Below are 22,110 nucleotides of genomic sequence, written 5' to 3'. Positions count from 1 at the left end.
CTGGAACTAAGTCTTTCCTACACAAAAAGCTGCTCCTGCTTGCTACACAGAATCAAATAGAATTACTATTATTAATGTATTTAATGCTATCATTTCTTTAATAAATAAACATTTGAATAAGAATAAAACATATCTGTAGTAATACCTTACTCATTATAAAGGTTTACTTAAAAACTTAAATCAATTCCTAAGAAAATGATAAAAAATTCTGGAACAAAGCAGTATTAGATTATTATTATAATAAGCAAAACCCAATGCTTCTCTTGACAAAATTCTAATCATGCGAAGACTTACGATTCATTAGATTGCTAATATACGAATTATTATAAGAAAAGGAATCTAAAAGCCAGTTGTGATGGTACACACCTGTAATACCAGTACTCAGAAGTTAGAGGAAGGCAGAAGTTCAAGATCATTGTTAGGTTACAGAAGAAGCTGAAGACCAGCCTGAGACATAAGAGACCTGTCTCAAACAAATAAAACAAAAGGACAATTAAAAAAGAAAAGAATAGGGGCTGCAGAGATGGACCAGCAGTCAAAGTACTGGATCTTCCAGAGGATCCAAGTTAGATTTCCAGCACCCACATGGCAGCTCACAGGTGACTATAATTTCAGTTTCAGGGGACCAGATGACACCCTTTTCTCACCCTTATGGGCAATGCACACATGTGCTGCACATACAAAAATGCAGACAAAACACTCATATGCATAAAAGAATTGAAAACAACAACAAAAGCAACTGGGAACCATTTCCACTCTTAGGAGTTCTTTCTCACTGTTCTTTAAAATCTACATCCAGGGCTGGAGATGGCTCAGAGGTCAAGAGCACTGATCTTCAGAAGTTCCCAGCATCCATTGGTTCAGAGGTTAAGAGCATTTGCTGATCTTTCAGAGGACCTGAATTCAGTTCCCAGCACCCATGGGGCAGTTTACAACCACCTGTAACTCCAACTCTAGGGGGTCTTACACCCTCTTCTGTATTTCACAGGTACCAGTACAAATGGCTGCTCTTCCAGGGGAACTTGGGCTCCCAACAGCTACATGGTAGCTCACAACATCTGTTAACTATAGTTCTATAGGATCTAATGTCCTTTTCTGCCTCCCTGTGCACCAGACATACATGTGGTGCATAGACATATATATAGATAAGGCATTCATATACCTAAAATTAAGTAATTTTTAAAAAAGTTTTTTGTGGCATTTTTTTGCCTAGCCATTCAGAAAATACATTAAAAAACTACTTTATGCAACTATGCTTTCTATTGCAAACTCAAAAACGAGCAAAAACAAGAACACAAACATATTATCTTTGCATTTTTTTTTTAGCACTGACACAGCACTAAACGTGGTAAACCCACACCAGGGCTCGTGTTGTATGTCACTGTCAAAAAATTCCACACTAGAAATATAGACATTTACACTGAAGCTATGTGTATTATACCATGCACATAAAACTGTTTTCAAGCTTAGACTTGGGTCTCATTACCAAGACCGCTCATCACAGAAAATCTATGTAAAATTCCAAAATCTGGAAAACTAAAAGATGTGATGCACCTTTAGTATCAGGCATTTCAGACAGAAAAAATATTCAACCTATATAAAGAAACATTTTAAAATCTGAAGAAAACGTCAAAATCCCTTACAATTCTAACCCTAAGCATTTCAGATAATGGTTATTCAACATGCACACTGCCGCTACTATTTCTCCGACTATGTACAACTTAAGGTCTAAAATATACTAACATCTCTGTGACGATTTAATCCACATGCCTGCCTTGTGAGACTGATACTTATATCTACATTTAGCAAGTAGGAAAGTTAGGTATTTGTTACATTAGCAAGTAGGAAAGTTAGGTACCTGACACTGACCTCTAGCAACCACATATGTACACATGTTGTGTATACACACACACACACACACACACACACACACACACAGAAATACTTTTTACAAAGTTTTAGAAAACAGCAGCAACAAAAAAGAACTTTTGGAAACCCTTTTAGTGCTGCTCTCTAATCACTTTATAAAGGAGGAACTGACACAGAGAGGAAAGGATTTGTCACCTCACACATTAGCGACACAAACACAGTCAGACTTTAGGGATGTGAGACCGTCTATCACTCAAATCACGCTGCTCTTTCTCTACTTTCAAATGAATTTAGATTCAGAAAACTCCCTATTTTCCTTCTTTAAACTAAGCAAAGGCATAATACGTACATTTTGGAAAGAGGAGCTTGTCTTTCCCACAGGAGATTCGGGTTTTCCTCTCTTTTCCAAAGATACTTGTGCATCCAAATGGTGGACGTCCTTTTCCAAACAATGACGTTTTCTCATCTATAAACACAGAATCAGATAAAGAATAGCTTGATTGTAGATTTTGTATCTTCTCTCTTCTTCCTTCAAAAGGCTATTTCTAATTAATAATAATAAACTATTAAAAACCAATACAAAGCTGAGCAATGGTGGCACATGCCTTTAATCCCAGCACTCAGGGAGGCAGAGGCAGGCGAATCTCTGTGAGTTTGAGGCCAGCCCGGTCTACAGATGAGTTCCAGGACAGCCAGAAATACACAGAGAAACCCTGTCTTGAAAAACCAAAAATAAAAACAACAACAACAACAACAAAAACCTAACACAAATAGAAACCTCATAACACCATTTAAGTCAAAGAGAATATACAGTAACAACTCTTGAATCCTAATCAAGTATTAACGTATAAAAAATACTTAAAAACAAATTCCTGGGAGGCTGGAGAGATGGCTCAGTGGTTAAGAGCATTGCCTGCTCTTCCAAAGGTCTTGAGTTCAATTCCCAACAACCATATGGTGGCTCACAACCATCTGTAATGAGATCTGGTGCCCTCTCTGGCCTGCAGGCACACATGTAGGCAGATATTGTATGCATAATAAATGAATAAATATTTTTTAAAAAACCAGATTCCTGTATTACAATGATCTTCCAATAAAACTGGCACACCATGTAGACAATAAATCAGCACTACAGCAAAGCTTTACAGCAAAGCCAAACCACATACCTGGCTGGAAAATACATTAATAATTAAGCCACATTCTAGATTCCAGATTCATTTATAATTGGTCCTTTTACAAAAATAAGTTAGTTTATTCTACTTCTAAAAACAAGGTTTAATTGTAGAAGTTGTTGGTAGATATTTAAACTATGCAAAACTAGAATACAAGCAATTTAAGTATATCCATCTGAAAGTACTCAATTATTTACATAAAAGTGAAATGCTAATTAATAATCCCTCTTCTATATTTATAACTAAGTGTATTAAATTCCCAATCCCCCTATCTTCGTGGCATACATTTCAAGAAGACTGTGTTCCTCTATGAACAGTATATTCCATACAAAGTATCTGGTAATTCAAGTCTTTAAATAAGTTTTAGAATTATGCATGTCTTACCATGTACTGATCTTAAAAACTCAGTAAGTAGCCAGGCATATGGGTGCTTGCAATCTCAGCTATGCAGAAAACCAAGGAAAGATCACAAATCTAAAAGTAGCCTGGGCAACTCAGCAAAATCCTGTCTCAGAATAAGTGAGTGGACTGTAAACTCAGTGGGACAGAGTATTTGCTTAGCATGCTGGAGGATGGGGGTTCAAGACTCGCCACGCACATGTACCAACACCAAAAACACCACTAAAACAGCATTAACTCCCAATAAACAAGAGTAAACTTTGTCACTATACTTACATTACCAAACCAATATTATCTACTGAAGCACAATTAATAAAAACTCAAGAGAAACATTGGGGTCCAACCTGAAGACCCAAAAAGCAAAGCAGCCAGCCACTGGCTCCTACCTCAACCTCAATCTGAAATTGGTGATCCAGCCTCCAGGAATCTCACAGTGAGACTGTTTGAGAGCCGTTTCCTCTTGTTTTTTAATCCTCTGTAGGGCTGGGATTAAAGGCATGCACCACTGAGATTAAAGGTATGCACCGCCCAGTTTCTATGGCAACTAGTGTGGCTATTGGAATTAAAGGTGTGTGTTACCATGGCCTGGTCTGTAAGGCTGACCAGTGGGGCCGTTTTACTCTCTGATCTTCAGGTAAGCTTTATTTATTAAATTATAGTGAAATGCCACTATAATCTATAGTGTGAAAGGTATTTGAAGCAAAAGAAAACGCTATTATTAGGTAAAAAGCATTTTTTAAAAAGAGTTTTAAAAGTACAGTAATGGGGCTGGAGAGACGGCTTAGCAGTTAAGAGCACTTGTTGCTCCTGCAGAGGACATAGGTTCAGTTCCCAGCACCCACATGGTGGTTCAGAAGCATCCACAAGTCCAATTCCTGGAGACCTAATAACCCCGTCTGACCTCTGCTGGCACCAGGCACTCACGTGGTGCACATACACACATGCAGGCAAAACATACACACACATAAAATTAAAAAAAACAAAACTAAAATAAAACTTTAAGTACAATATTCTTTATAGCATAGATATTAAACTGTAACAATATAAAATAATATGGCCCCTGTACAAGAATGGCACAAAGAGTCACAAGGTACCTGCATTTTTAACTCTCTCATATGCAAGATCTAGTTTAATTAAGAAAAAAAAATCAGATGAGAAAGCAGAAGATAAGCTGTTTGGGAACAAAAGACCAGAGGGGGAGAGACGGGAGAGTGTCACTATGTTCAAAAGACATTACTACCCATGCATAAAAATGTCATCATGAAACTCATTATTTTATGCAATGAATTATATTAACACTTTTTAAATTAGTAATTCTGGAAGATTATAAAGTGGCTATATGTTTAGGATATGCCTTAAGCAAATACTTTTCTCCCAAACTCTTCATGCATGAGGAAGCACCATGCAGCTGCTTTACAGCAGTGTGAACAGACTGCTACACTAACAACTTCCTTTGCAGGAAGTAACAATAAAATGAAAATGACGGTCTACTTTGTAGCTATGACACAACCATTCTCTACCAGTGCCACCAACTTCCTGTGCAGCTAGCCCTGACTAGGTAGCTAGATGATCTGAACAGCCAATAAACTGCTTACCTGCTGTGCGGTCTCTAAGGGGCGGATTCTTTTCTTCTCTATTTGAAAATCATCGTCTTCACCTCTGTGCGTGGATGCCTGTTTCTTGGCAGATAACTTTGCAGCCAGAGTATTTTTTTCAGGAGAGTCTTATATAAAAAGAAATTTCATAGTAAGTATGGTATATTTATAATAAAAATATTATAAATTATATGCAATTTTTAGAGGAAAACCAAGATTTATTACTATAAATTTCATAACACAATTTAAAACCTATTTTTTTTTCCATTGACTGATTTATTGAGATAGTGTCTCACTACATAGCCATGGCTGGCCTGGAACTCACTCTGCAGACCGGACTAGCCTCAAACTCAAGAAACCCACCTGCCTCTGCCTCTGAAATTAAAAATATGCACCTAGACATCCAGTAAGGTTTTTTTTCTTTTTTTTTGAAAACTTTTTATTACCCCATTTATTTTGACCATAAATACAAAAACATTTCAAGAAACATACACTTAACATGAAACACCCAATTTGTTTTTCTCATAGCCTCGTGTTTTATGACCATACTCTATTATATAGTTTAAGGAAGACAACTGTCAGGGCTGGGAGTATGGCTCACTTGGTAGAGCAAAAGTTGCCTGGCATGTGAGCTGCTTTAAGTTCAATTTCTAATACAAAGTATCTTGACAAAATGTGCAAATTGAGTCCTTCAAGACTCAACAAATGTTATTTCATTACTATGAAAACCTTAATGTTTCTTTCCTACTGAGAATCATTATGTTCACAGAGTAAGATATATGTCTTAATCTCACAATCCTGAAAGCTCATTCTTACAACCATCAAAAACCTCTCAACTCCTAAATTATAAAAATTATTCCTAAAAAGTGAACTTTAAAGAAATGCCCAGTATTACAAAGTTAATTATTTGTAGCTCTTAGGTGCAACAGATTTGCCATTTTACTTCAAAATCCTTAAGGATAATTCCAGTACTGACAAACACAGCAACCTGATTTCTGGAAACATGGCAAACACATTTCCTTTTCCTCAATGTCTATACCACTATTTTCTCACTATCCTATATATTGGTTTCATCATTTCGTATGTACCTTTTCTTTTTTAATTATCACTTATTAAAGTGCTTTATTAATTGTAATCACAGGCAATTCCAGGGATTACGTGAAGCAAGAATAAATAACAAAGAGGCATTATTGCACTGAAATATTATACTGAAATATTATTCCACCTCAGATCATGCACAGCATATTTATTTTAAATATAACCTCATGAAATAATCTCTGTATTTCTTTAACTAAATTGACTTTATTTTGCATCAACTACACAAATGACTTTACTTTGATTGGCATTTTCTCATTTCCAATATCTTTTATTTTAACTTTCTTTTTATTTAATCTGTGTCATTCACATTGTACATCTTGACCCCATTCATTTCCCTGCATATGTGTCCTCTGCCCTTGCAGTGCCCCCAAGAAAATTTAAGAGAAAAAAAGAAAAGAAAAAAATGGGGGGAGGATCTCATCATGGAAGCTGTAGTGTGACACAGAGAGTCACACTGTAAACCCTTTTGTCCCTGTATCTTTACCTGCAAGTGTTCACTGCAAAGAGTCATTGGTCTGGTTAGAGGCCCTTGGTTTCTGCTACACTAATGATAGTGGGCCCTCACTGGAACTCTTGGTCATCCTGCTGCCGCCCTGTGTTGTGGAAATCCTGAAGGTTTGGGTCGTGCAGGACTGGCCCCTTCACCTGCTCCAGCAGATCACAGATGGCATGGATACTGGACTGGGTCAACACATAACCCTGGTTCTGGGCCCAAGTAGTTACAGGGTTGGTCAGCCTAGCAGCTCTCCCTTGTCCTCACCACCAGGGTGAGCTCTCCTGCCTTGCCTTAGCAGTGATGGGGGCAGGGGATGGGGAAGTTCTGCTTTCATGGCCCTAGGATCAGATCTCCCACCTGCCTCAGGCATTGATGGGGCAGGGATGACGAGAACAAGAACACACCTCTCTTCCACCCCTGTCACCACATGGGGTGGAATGATGAGTAATGGGAACAGCTCTTCCATGTTTACAGTATCAGGGCTGGCTACCCATACCTCTGCCAATGGGGTTGGCTCTACTATGCCGCTCAGGCAAAATACAGGGCCTGTTCTCCCAAATGTTGCAGCTGGTGGCAGGCAGGGGCAGCTCTCCCACCCTTCTGACTTCAGGGCCAGCTCTCCCATGTGGCTCAGGTGTTGATGGGGATGGCATCTCTCCCCTGCCTTTACCACCATATGATACTATGTACCTTTTTAAAGGTACCACCTTCCTCTGTTCCTCTCCACAGTTCTCTCCACTTTTGTGGCCTGAATCCCTTTAACCTTTAATCTTACACCAAGACCACACAATGGCCAGACAGCATGAAAATCAATGGAAGTGAAACAATGCCCTAACTGGAAAGAATTACAAACTACTCACTCACAGGCACAACAAATGTGAGCCTATAAACACAAAATGGAATCTATGCCATGTTTGGTGTGTGTTTAATGGAAGAATGTGTGTTCACGCATGTGGATACTCATGCATGCATACACACGTGTGCAGGTGCACGTATGTGTATATTCATGGAAGCCAGAGGTCAATCAAGTCTCCACTTTTTTTTCTTGATACAATGTCCCTCACTGAACCTGGAGCTCACTGATTAGCTAAGCTGATTAACAGCAACGCTCCAGGGATCCTGTCTTCAACTCATCAAGGCTGGAGTTAGATGTACACTACTGCATTCAGTTTTTCTAAAGATATTTTATTATTTTCAATTGTGTACACGCACATGAATGTAGGTGCCCACAGAGAATATGAGGACTGAAAACTAAACTCTGGTCTCCTGGAAGAGCAGTACTTGCTCGTAACCTCTGAACTACCTATCCAGCCCACACTCAAGGTTTTTAAGTGGGTGCTGGGGAATCAAACTCAGATCCTCATGCTTGCACAGCAAACATTTTAGCGAACAAATGTTCTTGCTGGGGCCAGAATAGGAATAGCTCTTTTTAAAAAATAGTGAGTTTAATAATGTTCAACACCAGGGATCAATGTCCCAGATCTTCCATGATCCAGAAGCCTTTCCCCATAAAGACATTAAAAAACAGAAATTTTAAGGACAGTTTTCTTTATATGCTATAATATGATGTTTATTGTCCTGTATTGAGGTTATTTGTGGGATTCTCCTCTGTATGCTGTCAATGTCATTGGTTAATAAAGGAACTGCTTTGGGCCTATAGCAGAGCTATAGGGAAACAGAACTAGGTGGGTAAAACTAAACTGAATGCTGGGAGAAAGGAGGCGCAATCAGAGAGAAACCATGGAGCCACTGCAGGAGACAGACATGCCGAAACTTTGCTGGTAGGCCACAACCTCGTGGTGATGCACAGATCAATGGAGATGGGTTAAATTAAGATCTAAGAGTTAGCCAATAAGAAGCTAGAGCTAATGGGGCAAGCAGTGATGTAAATAATACGGTTTCTGTATGATTATTTCGGGGCTGAGCTGCCGGGAACCAACAAGCAGCCCTCCTGACAACAGTTATTCTTACTTAGCACATGTTAGGCTGATTTTCTAACTACATTATTGTTTTTTGGTATAGTTCCTAGTCTTTTTTTCTTTAAGTTTCATTTATTTAAGCATTATGTGTATGAGCATTTTGTCTGCATATATGCATATGTACCACATGCATGCAGTTCCTAGAGAGGCCAGAAGAGGGTGTGGGGTTCCCCTGAACTGGAGGTTAGGTGCTAGGATTCAAAACCAAGTCCGCAGGAGCCTTCTCCCCGGCTCCTCCTCTTCTATTCTCCACAGCCTAGGAGCTGCAAGTTCACCAAAGAGGTTGAATTGTTAGGGCACATAACTTAAAAAGAAGTTAGATATCTCCAAAATATATGAAGAAATAAAGAAGGGTGGGGAAATGAGAGGGACAACTCTTCAGAAATCAGTACAAAAGATAAACCTATTTAAACAGGCAATCACTACAGGTGATATTCCTAAGAACCGATAAACATGCAAACTGTTCACTAGTCAGGACATACTATCCATTAAAACTCCAGGCTGGGAGTGGGGTGGCCCTAGGTTCAATCCCTAGCACTGGAAACAAGAGAAATAAAACATCAATGAGAAAAGAATGGTTCAAATTTAAAACAACTGGAAACATCAGGAGATAAGAGCGTTGGAAACCTCTGCTCACAAGCATACTCCTAATGTTGTGAGTTTCATTCCACACCAGCTCAATAAAGCTAATAGGGCATGAGTCACATGAATTCCTTGCTTCCTGTTGCATAACAAGTTATGCTTACACTGTGTCTACTGAAGCTATTAACTATGCAATATTCCTATTTAAAAAAAAAGAAACTTAATTTTCAAATGCCTTATTTTAAAAAATAGCTAATTGCTAATAAAAAATTTAACAATCATGCTTTTAAGAAAAAAAATGGCATCAACAAATTCGTTCAGTAAAGAGTTACCAAAGACTCTTGACCTGAAAAGAATGCAGCATCCACACAAAGTATAATGAAGTAAGGCGTGCCTGCATTATTGAGGGAGGCTAGAGGGAAGAGCACAAAATGGAAAACTGTTGGCATTATCTACCACAGCTCATGTACATGCTATAACCATTCCATTCATAAGTATGTATACAAATAGAAACTGTCTATTTGTATTCATACAAACAAGAAAGTCTGTCTTATTAAACAAAAGTGGAAACAACTCAATTATCTGACAACAGTAGAACAGATGACTATATCCTGATATATATTTATTTGCTTTTATATTATATTTGTATTATAAATTTATATCTATTATACATTTTTAATACAGGGAAATAATATACATAAGAAAAAGAATAAAAGCAACAGATTCTCAACAATACAATTTCAAGTAAAAGACAGATATAAGACCATATATCTAATTCCACTTCCATAAAGAAGCAAAGTTCATCAACGGTGACAGAAGACAACACAGAGAAAAGATAAATGGGGGGTGGTTAACCCAGCAAAATACCTCAGTAATTAAAGTGAGAACACAAACGAAAAAGCTCAAAAGGTTCTGAGCAGTCAATGTTATGGTAAAATTATTCCATTAGGGGCACAGTGTTCAGTTCAAAGCACGTTCCTTGACATGCATGAAGCTTGAAGTTCCATCACCAGCACCAAAAATAAATAAATACAATTTGAAGGATTTCAGAGAGGTTCAGTGCATTAAGTGCCCAAGACACGTGACCTGAGCTAGGACCCACATGGCGGAAGGAGAGAACCGACCAGCGAGCTGTCCTCTGGCAACCACCCGAGTGCTGTGGCACACACACGCGCGCTCTCTGGCCATCAGGCACACACAGGGAACACAGACATACATTTCAGACAATGTAGCAATAACTAAGGAAGGAGCCAATTCAGACAGCAACCGACACAAGCAGAATACAGCTTACCTTGGCAGGGTGATGAGGCGCCATTTCTCTCGGGCGGTTTGCCTGGACTGTGGAAATGAGGAGAGGTGCCCGTGTCCGTGTGACTGTTAGGAAAACTCTTCGGGTGGCACACACAACCACATGACGACGGCACCTCAGGCTTCTTATTCAAGCCTCCATCCACTGGCTTTCCTAGGGGAAAAACACAACCTCTATTTACAATATAACTAAGAAAGAGCACTTTTCCTTCCAGCTAAAGTAAGCAACCACCTCAGTTCAGCAAGGACTGGAAGTTTCCCAGGTCACAAGATCAAATTAAGAGACACAATCTACTTAAACCTTATCTCCAGTGTCGAGTCAGGACAGAAGAGAAAAGCAATTCCTGCAATGTTTTCAGAAATGTTATCAATGTATAAACTATAAAAACATAATAATGAAGATTAACAATGTAATTAAAAGTACCAGTCTTGTATTTATTTACATTCAGATTTACTTCAAAAACAGGCAAAAGTATTGAAATAAAGATGAAAAGTATATGCGCTTCATTACTGCTATTTCCCTAAGTGAAGAATTTGAAATTTCAGTATCCTAAATAATAAAGATACGGTTATCACTGTCCACATATCCTTATTTTTTATTTCTTTTTTAGTTTTTTTGAGACAGGGTATTTCTACAAAGCCCTGGCTGTTGTGGAACTCACTAAGCAAAACAGGTTGACCTCAAACTCACAGAGATCTACTTGCCTCTGCCCCGAGTGCTGGGATTAAAGGTGTGAGCTACAACATCCAGTTTCACATCATACTTCTATTTCAAATAGAAATATTCAGGTGTGGCGAGGTGGCCCACACCTTTAGTCCCAGCACTCAAAAGGCAGAGGCAGGTGGATCTTTGGGTTTGAGGCAAGCCTGGTCTACAAGAGTTCCAGGACAGCCAGGGTTACACAGGGAAACTCTTGTCTCAAAAACAAACAAAAAATTAAATCAAATCAAATAAAAACATTCTATCACCTACACATTCTGATAAAAATATCAAAGTACATTTTAAGACAATATTCAAATTCAATAAAAAGGTAATTAAGATACCTAAATATAATTTTTTAAATTACAATATAGGGGCTGGCGAGCTTAGCAGTTGAGGGCATCTGCTGCTCTCCCAGAGGATCTCAGTTCAGTTCCCAGGACCCTCAGAGTTGCTCACAACCATCTGTCACTCCAGTTCCAGATGACCCAGTGCTTTCATCTGGGCTGCTCAGGCACCAGGCATGCATGTGGTGCATAGACATGCAAGAAAATACACTCACCCACATAAAATAAAAATAAACACTTTTTAAGAAAATTACAGTGTCGACATTGTGTGCCCACATGATATACATAACTCATATACTTTTAACAAGCTAACATTAACAAGCATGGTCATGCATACCTGTAATCCCAGCATTCAGAAGGCTGAGATGGGAGAACCTAAAGCTGAAAGTCAGCCCAGACTACATAGCAAAACACTACCTCAGGGGAAAAAAGGCAAACATAAAGACACACTATATACATGTATAAAAATCTTAGAACGAAAAAAAAAAAATCTTAGAACGAAGCCCATTATGTGTAACTAACCTATGCTAATAAAAAAAAAAAAAAGAAAAAGAAATCTGAAGTGGTGGTGTATGCCTTTGATCCCAGCATTCAGGAGGCAGAGGCAGGTGGATATCCATGAGTTCAAGCAAGTTCCCAGACAGCCAGGGCTACACAGAGAAACCCTGACTCGAGGAAACAAAAAAAAACAAAAACAAAAACAAAACAAAAATAAAAAATGGAAAAGAAACTGAATGTTTTAAATATATTAATGACACTGTTTTCACACTTGTAACACATTAACATTTCCCAGGTAACTGTCATTAAATTTCAACTATTAACTAGAAATGTCACTTTCCCCCCAAAGAATGTCATAACCAAAATGGACAGTCAAAAGATCATAGAATGTACTTTTTGTCAGCAGTCTTTATTGACCCGTATTTCACCATTTGTCTGTGGTGATGTGGGGAAGCGGGCACACACACCATGGCATGTGTGGAGAACAGAGGCCAGTCTGCAGGAGTCAGCTTTCTCCCCCCACCCTGTGGTGCCAACGATGGACTCGGGTCATCAGGGCCAGTAGTGAGCACTGAGCACTCCTTGTTACTGAATTCTATCAGTGACACCAATATTTCTTTGTTCTTAACTTATTTGTGCATATGTGTATACATGCTACCGTGTGCATGTGGAAGTCAGAAGACAGCCTGCAGGAGCTGGTTCTCTCTTTCCTCCAGATGGCTTCTAGGAATTGAAATCAGGTCACCAAGCTTAGAGGTCAGTCTTTTACACTGAAACCATCTTGTCGGCCCAGACACTTCCTTTAATAATGCATCCATACTTATACACACACCTTTGATTAACTTCACATTTTTCTAATACTTTGGGTCAGACTTATCTATTTATATACCTGAAAAATATTCAATACTATATTTCAGATTTGTGATTAAGATTACAAAGTCCTAGTCGGGTGGTGGTGGTGCACGCCTTTAATCCCAGAACTTGGGAAGCAGAGGCAGGGAATCTTTGTGGGGTCGAGGCCACCATGGTCTACAAGAGCTAGTTCCAGGACAGACAGGGTTGTTATACAGAGAAACCCTGTCTAAAAATCAAAAAAAAAAAAAAAAAAAAAAAGACTGGAAAGATGGCTCACAGTCCAGAGCACTTCCTGCTCTCTTAGAGAACTCAAGTCTAGTCTCCAGCATAAACATGGGTAGTCTACAACCCTGTCACTCTAGCTCTGGGTCATCTAACACTGTGAGCAGCTCACACAAATCCATACATAAATACTAGAAAATGAAGCCGGGCAGTGGTGGCGCACGCCTTTAATCCCAGCTCTCAGGAAGCAGAGGCAGGCAGATCTCTGTGAGTTCGAGACCAGCTTGATCTACAAAAGCTAGGTTCAGGAAAAGCCCCAAAGGTACAGAGAAACCTTGTCTTGAAAACCCCCCACAAAAAATTGAAAATGAAAATAAATCTTAAAAAATTAAAGTTTTTCATCAAATATTAATAGCAATTTTGTGTTTACCCAGATGATATCATACTTTAATAAAAAACAATCATACATGTTTATGAGCAAAAACATGGAACACTTATAAATAGACTTTACCTCAAAATCTAGTTTTTACAAACTGAAACATTAATTCAGCATTACCTGTAGGATTTTACAAAAACATTTAAGTCTGGAACTCACCACTGGAAAAGGGTGCAGCGGGAATCAGTACCCCAATATCTTTTGTTATATGGGTGTATACACTTTTATTTATTTTCTGGAAGTTCTGGGTACTGAACCCTGGACTTTGCACATACTAGGGAAGAGTTGTATCACTGAACTACACCCCTAGCCTAGGACTCGAGTTTGGATTTATAAGACGGATTCTTGCAGTATTCCAGGCTTCCTTAATGCTTCTGACTCTCTCACCTCAGTTTCCTAAGTGAATCCCTAGGGATGGAGGAGCACATGCCACATCAAAGCCAAATTTATTTTTTGAGACAAGGTCTCACTGTGTAGCTCTGATAACAATTAAGGTAATGGGACATGACAGAAATTCATACAATCATTACAATAAGCTTCTGTCTACCCGATATTCAAACAAGGGAGCAAGAGGTATCTTTTATTTACTTACTTATTTATTTAGAGCTAGGGTCTTGCTACATAGCCCAGGCTGGCCTTTAGCTCATTGTACTCCTCATCAACCTCCCCAGTACTAGGCTCACTGGCATGGACCACCACTATACCAGTTTTATGTGGTTTTTTTCTTCATATAGTTTTATACATTTTAATGTTATAAAATTATAACATTATACATTTTATAACACTTATACATTTTAATGTTATAAGTCAAATAAGCAAATATATTCAAGGATATATTCAAGCAATTAGTATACGTATCAACACCATCAGAGCTCCATCTCCTATTTCTTAGATACAAATTATCATCTTGTTATTTTCATAGGAACTCCTAAGCATCTAAAATGTTCACATACACCCTGCATGATCAAGTAAAAGGACTAAATTGTGTTAATATTACTTAAGAATTAATTTTGATGTATTCAACTTCTTTTAGAAGACTTAAAATGCTTTATTTTGGGAGGAGGTTGCTATGTGGCCTTGGCTGGCCTGAATTGTGCTAAGTAGACAAGGCTGGCCTAGAACCTGCAGCAACCTTCTTGCCTTTGACTCCTGAATGCTGGACTTATATACAGGCACCACCATGCCTGGCACAGGAGACGCATCTTGAAGAAATGTCTTGACAGAGATTATTTCAGTCACTTAGAACAATGTTTGAACCAGTCTAGATACAGTGTACCATATTACCTGGGGTGGGCTGACTGTTCGGCAGGTGAAGGCGCACTTGCCACTCAGCCTGGTGACCGGAGTTCAATGCACCAGACCCGTACGGTGGAAGGAGAAAAGTGGTTCCTGCAACTTGTCCTCTGACGTCCATACTGTAGCACATGCGCCCACACAAATAAGCACACGCAAAATAGACATACTAGTTTTTATAAGAACTACTTGCCAGTAAGAGATTGTTGCCATGCTAACGCAGAACAAAGTAAGGCTAAGCTTTTTCCACTTCCTGTGGGACTCTCCAACAGACAGTGCTGCCCACTGTTTAGCCCTCTGACAATCTGTGGACAAAGAACACAATAAAGGATTACTTTGTCAGCGCTCTCTCCGTCGAACAGGAACACGACAGAACGGCACGGAAGACTAAGGAGGCACTCCAGGAGACAGACGGCGGAAGGAAGAACTAGATTCTGCTAAATCTAGACTCGCTCCTTTACTTCTCCCTAACAACCTGCTGGTTTTACCAGGACATCAAACACAAGAAATTAAATAAGCAGCTTATATCTAATTATACAAGCACAAATTGTTTCTATAAAACTGTAGTATGTGCTGGAGAGGTGGCTCAGCATTTAAAGGCAGTTGTTACTCTTGCAGAAGATTCAGGTTCAAGTCCCATACCCAGGTGGCAGCTTACAACCACCTCTGACTCCAGTTCCAGGAGATCCAACGCCCTAGTCTGGCCTCCTCAGGCCTCAGGCACACATGTGATACACAGATATTCCTGCGGGTAAAACATTCATACACATAAAAATAATCTAGAAAAACAAGAAAGAAGGACTGTAACATACTAATACCTACGCATATGCATGAGAAAAACTTAATGAGCAATACTGTTAATGGAAGGACTGATTGTTACAACCCTACCATTTATGACCTGCAGGAGTCATGAGGGGACTGAGCCTGTGGACCGATAGCTGCAGATCTCCGTAACTCCAGTATATCCGTGAGGAGTTTCAATGAGGGTCCAGTGACGATGGTGCACAGGGGCCTTGAAGCAAACCGATGATTCATGGCAATGAGCATTTTGTTGGTGGTGCTAATTAGACAAAAGGGTGGACTGCAGAATCCACAGCTCTCAAGGCCACAAGGATGAAGAGATGCTGGAAAGGCGGAGGAGTGAGGTAGGTTTCTGTTTTGTTTTGAACTGATTTGGGAGGGGGGCTCTTTTGGGGGAATGCTACAGGAGAGAGGGGGATTAGGGTGCATGATGTGAAATACCCAAAGAATGAATAAACAATTAAGTTAGCCGCCTTTAATCCCAGCACTTAGGAGGCAGGGGCAGGTGGATCTCTGAGTTCAAGGTCAACCTGGTCTACAGAACGAGTTCCAGGACAGGTTCCAAAGGTACACAGAGAAACCCTATCTCAAAAAAAAACAAAACAAAAAAAAAAACCAAAAAAAAAACAAAAAAAAAACAAAACGAAGAAGAAGAAGGAGGAGGAGGAGGAGGAAAAGAAAAAGAATTAAGTTAGAGAAAAAAATAAAAATATAAAAGGAAGATGCCCAAGTCCACTAAGTCCATCACTAAGCACATACCCCAAACCTTTCCTACACAAACACAGGAAATATGTGTGAAAAAATTCAAAGTAGCATTTTTGCTAATCCCAAGAGACTGTGAGCAACCTAAATACCACCCGCAAGAAAATAGACAGGTTATGATAGCCACCTCAAACACGAAGCATGCACATGGTACATGTATATACATTCAGGCAAACGACTTACACACACACAAACACACACACAAAAGACAGGATCTCACATAAATGCCCACAAATCAAATGTAGACAATTCTTGATTGGGATTTTTTCCCTAGGTAAGGTTGTCAAATTGATAATTAAAGTTAACTATCTCAATCTATAGCACAAAATCTTATCGGTATTAATACTAAAAGCCTAGAGTCAGATACAGGGGTTAATGCTGGAGACCTGAGAAGCAGAGAAGCCACTAGAGAGTCCTGTTATCTCTCCCAATGCTGACCAAAGGGGCGGTCCTGTCCACAGACTGCATCTCCCGATGCACCTGTCTCCACCAAACCTCAGGCGGCACAGAGCTCTTGTCTCTTTCCACCTTATACTCCTCTCTCCGCCCAGCCATATATATATATCACTCTTGACTCCACCTCCCTAGTGCTGGGATTAAAGGCGTGGGATCCCAAGTGCTGGGATCCTCTTTGTGTGAGCTGTTTCTCTTTTAGATAGATTCAATCTTGTGTAGCTCGGTGCGGCCTTGAACTAACAAGAGATCCTTTTGCCTCTGTCTTCTGAGTCTTGGGATTAAAAGTGTGCGCCACCACTCCCTGGCCTCTAGTGGCTTAACTCTGCACTCTGCTCTTCAGGCAAGTTTTATTTGTTAAAACACAGACAAAATATCACTACAACAATCTAACAAAACAAAACAAAAAGATGTACAATATTTCATTCACAAAGTTTAAACATATGTAAAATAATCTATATTGTTAAGTACATTTAAAACTACCAGAAAACGAAAACTGCATCCATACTAAACATTCAGGCTTTATTATTTCCTAAGTATCTAATACATAGTTAAAAAGATCACAATTATTTACATAACATTTATATCAAGCATAGTAAGCAATCTAGAGATGATTTAAGAGTATATGTGAACTTATAAAATATATGCAAATAGTGCACCATTTTACATAAAGGAATTGCACATCTACAGATTTTGTTATCCAAGGTGGGTCTTAGAGCCATTCACCAAAATAGACTGAGTTCAAAGAATGTCAGTTTTACAAGTCATATAACAAGCTATTCTGAGGTACACACACCTGTAAGCCCAGGACTAAAGTGGGCAGAGATTAGAGGATATATAGGGCTTGCAGGCTGCCAGCCTAGCCAAAAACAACACCAAAAACGTAAGTTCCAGGTTTACCATGAGACTATGCCTCAAAAGAAAAAAACAGAATGACTGAGAACACTCAACATATATACATTCTCTCTCTTCTCTCTGATACACACATACAGAATGAAATCAAAGCTGCAAAGGAGCTGAGAATGTTTTTCAGATGTTCTTCCTTATATCCTAACCAAACATAAGTAGCTTAGGAGTTATTGGTAGTATGTTCCTAAAAGGAAGTGCTCCTCCAAACGAATCCAACAAACATTAACCACCATTTTGTACATGGGAATAGCTACAACTTCAATGGCGAGCTGGAATCCTAAGCTACGACATCTTACTAAAGACTTAACTGCTGTGGATTACTTACAGAATTCATCATAGCAAGCTGTGCTGGATAAGCTTTACAAGGAAAGCGAATCTTCACCCCACCAATGGTGTATTCAGATGACACTGACGACATTCTGCTTTCTCCACTTGATACTTCACTGCAATAGAAACAATACGATTGAGGGGCTGGAGAGATGGTCTAACAAGTTAAGAGCACTTGCTGCTCTTCAAGAGGAAATAAGGCACCAGCACCCACATCAGGGAGTTTACAAACACCTGGAACTCCAGCACCAAGGTATCTCACCCTTAACTGAATTCTGTAAGAAGCTGTATTTATCTGGCACACTTGTATTTACACACACCACACACACGCGCGCGCGCACACACACACACACACACATGCACGCACACACACACATTTATAGTTTAAGTATTAAGATAATGTCATTCAACAAGAGCCAGGCAATTAGCAATAGAACAGAAGTCTGATTAAAAACTGGGATTAATAAGCACGTATACAAAAATAATGAAAGCAAAAAAAATTATTTTTTAAGACAGGGTTTCTTTGTGCAACAGTCTTGGCTGGCCTGGACTCACTGTAGACCAGGTTGGCCTAGAACTCAGAGATACACCTGCCTCTACTTCCTGAGTGCTGGGATTAAAGGCATGCGTCTTATAAATAAATCGCAGGGTCAAGATCATGCACTGGAGTCCAACCAACCTGGCTGGATTGTCACTCCGACTCCATGATGTATTAGTTATGTAACTTTAGGCAAATCACTTAACTTTTCTAGAACCCCATCTCATCAGGTACAAAATAAAAACAGTAACAGAATCACCCCTGTAGGACTGCTGTACAGGTTATATAAAAAAATGTAAAATAATGTAAAAACATATAGTACGTGGCAGATGACGCACATGCTCCTGGCACAACTTGATTCCACAGAATCAACTTAAGAAACAGATTTCTGAAGCAGCTCTGCTAGTTCACAGCCCACTCCTTTTTCTCTTATTCTGCCCATTCCTATCTCCTGTGTCTACACTTCCTAACACAGAAGAGAGGAGGCAGAGACAAGCAGGCAGGAGGCAGGGGTGGTAGCTCTGACCTATCATTTTACTTCTATGGTCTAAAATTCTTCTCTGCAGTAATATCTAATTCTTAAATCGTTGTGGGAAAGTATCTTTCCACAGTAATTCTTTCAATTTCGTAATCAGGACCCACAAGGCATGTGGGAAGTTAGAGGACAGTGGGCGGGGAGCCAGAGGAGGTTCTCTCCTTCCACCCTGTGCCTCTCAGGAATTAAACAGAGGTCTTTAGGCTTGGTTGGGTCTTCATTTGCTGAGCCAGCTCCCTGCCTGGGCCGGCACAGCAATTCTGAAGTCAGATAACTATAACGGAAAGAAAATGGATGTGAACACCACTGTTCCTATCATCTAACCTCTCACTTTTAACGACGGAAGAATTTTCGCAATTGTAAAAAAAAAAAAAAAAAAAAAAGGTAAATTCAGCCCGGGAATGGAGATGGATAAGGCGGATTGCTCAACAGATTGCAAAGTCAATAATAACTGTAACCATTGCTTCAGTGCTCCAAAAGAACTACTACTCTAAGATACTTTCCAGCTCTAATATTGTTCTGTCAGACAAGACCTGCAAAAATCAAGCAAGCATCAGTCAACATTCCAGCAGGCAGTACTAATTGGACTCTGCGGGTGGGTGGGGCAACAGGAAGGTGGGAGAGGGTGTGTGAAGAGGTCCAGGTAGTGTGAAGGGCGTACTGGGGATGGATATGGCACACTGTCCACACGTAGGAAACTGTCCAAGAATTTAAAAAAAAGAAAAGAAAGATTCCTAGGAAAAGTATCCAAACACTGATTCTATCTGTAAACCTAAGAGGCTTCGTGGGACTCTGATTTACTAAAATGAACATGGATGCTAATCCATGCCTGCAGCTGTGGCAACATTCAAACCATGGGAGCCTCCCTTGAAACGAACTTCCGGATGTGGGGGCGCAGATTTTTTGACTCCCAACAATCACGAGGCAGAGTCAAAAGGATCTCTGCGAGTTCGAGGCCAGTCTGGTCTACATAGCGAGTTCCAGGCCGGTCTGAGAGATGCAGGGTGAGATTCTGAGATCCTATCTCTTTAAAAAAAAAAAAAAAAGTCTTTCTCCCGCCTAGACGAACTGCGGGGGCCGGGGCTGGGGCTCCTTCCAAACCTGCGTTCACAGAAGGTAAGAACTGGGGCTGGGTCCTGCTCCTCAGCTTCCCATCCCCACTTCCCCAGGCTCCCAGCTCTCATACAGCCAAGGATGCCCCGGGCCTGGGATTCGGTCACACCGAAGGTCCCGAGAGCCCGCTAGCGCCGGAATGCAGGCGCCTGCCCCCCTCCGACTTGCCCACTCGCCTGCGGCTGGCTCCAGTTCCGGGACGAAAGGAAAAGTTGGCGTTCGAGGGAAGTCCGCGAGCAGGAAGTCTCCCCAGTCCGCGGCTAGGGTGCTGCCAGGTGCCCGGCACGGCCACTCCTCCCTCTGCAGCTCAGCCGCTCCACACGAACGAATTCGCGCCTCCCGCCCCTTGGCTCCCGGGGCCCAATCGCCGAACGCGCCAGCCAATCGCCTGTCTAGACGAGCAAGTAAACAGCCAATCATCATACGAAGTCGACTCTGTAACGCCCAATGGGAGCCTGCGAAATAAGAAGAGCCCCAAAGTCCTTGGCGGCACCGGAAGGCGATCATCTCTACGAGAACTACTGGAACAGATCATGCAGATTTGCTTGAAGGAAAAACTTGTACCACTTTTGGAAACGGCTGATTTGACCTAGACCGCCAGCTCTCTGATGACTGGAAGACTAGTTTGCAAGGGTCGGCTACCAACGAAAAGGAAACATTTTTTCCTCAGTTGTCTTAGCACGCGAGTAAATTCCCCAAGGTTACAGCATCTAAAGACGGGGGGGGGGGGGGGGGGGGCGGAAGGGGAAGCAAACTGTGTGAGAATTGCCACACTATGCCAAAATAAGTAAGGTCACATGGCAGCTGGTACAGTATTCCGTGATATTCAAGGCTTTCTCGGTTATTAGAATCTGCGGTAGATAATCTCTTCAGATCACATCGACCTAACATACCATTTTATTCCTTGCCAAGAGGTACAATTTCTTGAAATCATGCCCTTGACAAGTTAATTTTTTGGCCATTATATGTTTTACTATTATATTTTATTATATATGTTATTACATATTGTTATTTGTAGCCTAAACTTGATTCAGCTCCTAGTGTCCCCCAAAAGGCAAAGCCATGAGGTCGTTCTCGAGGAGCAAGAGAAGACTGGTTGTTAGTCTTGTTTTTGGTTTTTCATCTTCCTAAAATGATGGAATTTGTGATCGGAAAATATAAATGTACCTTTGACCTAGTAGCTCAGTGCCCGAAATTTATCCTAAAGGTATAATCTAAATAATTCCTGTTGACAAGTGTCTCTTTGTAACACTAAAAAATTACATAGTCCTTAGTCTAGTAGAGAGTTCTAATTTATCAGTTCAATAGATGAATAAATCATATCAATAAAATGATGAGAAAAAAATTAAATTGCTTCCAAGAAAAAAAAATGCACCATGAAATTGTGTTTTAAAAAGCAGACTTCCGGGGCTGAAGAGGTAGATCAGTGGTTAAGAGCATGCGCTGCCCGTGAAAAGGACCCAGGTTTGATTCCTAGCACCCATGTGGTGGCTCACAACAATCTCTAACTCCAGGTCTTAGGGTTCCACAGACCTCCTCTGGCTTCCACTGGCACTGTACAAACATACACATAAAAAGAAACTTCAAAAAATAAACTAAAAAAAAAAAAGCAGATTCCAAATTGTGTTAGGAATTAAGTAGTATGATAGTACGTATGTCAAAGATGGAGGGATTCCCTCTTACAATAATGAGCTGAAGAATCATTTATGAAATCCTTCAAATACCCCAGACTGCTAATTTCTTCTCCTTGGTCTTTGTTTGTTGGTACTGCTGAGCATCAAACACAGGGCTTACACATGCTCAACAAATGTTTGAGCAATGAT

At 40.2% G+C, this 22,110-nt stretch overlaps 1 protein-coding gene across 2 annotated transcripts in view; it reads right to left on the bottom strand.

The window, feature by feature from the left end:
• Nucleotides 1–20,604, bottom strand: part of Brip1 (BRCA1 interacting DNA helicase 1) — a 126,564-nt gene extending 105,960 nt beyond the window's left edge. For both annotated transcript variants that reach the window (XM_087910144.1, XM_087910145.1), the window contains exons 1-6: nt 20,464–20,604; nt 18,100–18,217; nt 15,043–15,154; nt 10,482–10,652; nt 5,036–5,163; nt 2,219–2,335 (exon numbers count right to left, since the gene is read on the bottom strand). In XM_087910144.1, the coding sequence (XP_087766270.1) occupies nt 2,219–2,335; nt 5,036–5,163; nt 10,482–10,652; nt 15,043–15,154; nt 18,100–18,192 (621 nt within the window). In that variant the 5' untranslated portion in view covers nt 18,193–18,217; nt 20,464–20,604. The remainder of the gene's footprint in view (nt 1–2,218; nt 2,336–5,035; nt 5,164–10,481; nt 10,653–15,042; nt 15,155–18,099; nt 18,218–20,463) is intronic.
• Between the last annotated feature and the right edge of the window lie 1,506 nt (nt 20,605–22,110).

Source organism: Myodes glareolus, chromosome 9 (genome assembly GCF_982192425.1).
Source record: "Myodes glareolus chromosome 9, mMyoGla1.1, whole genome shotgun sequence".
NCBI classification, from domain to species: Eukaryota; Metazoa; Chordata; class Mammalia; order Rodentia; family Cricetidae; genus Myodes; species Myodes glareolus.
Note: the sequence above shows the minus strand (reverse complement) of the source record. Positions and strands in the feature narration are given on the sequence as shown.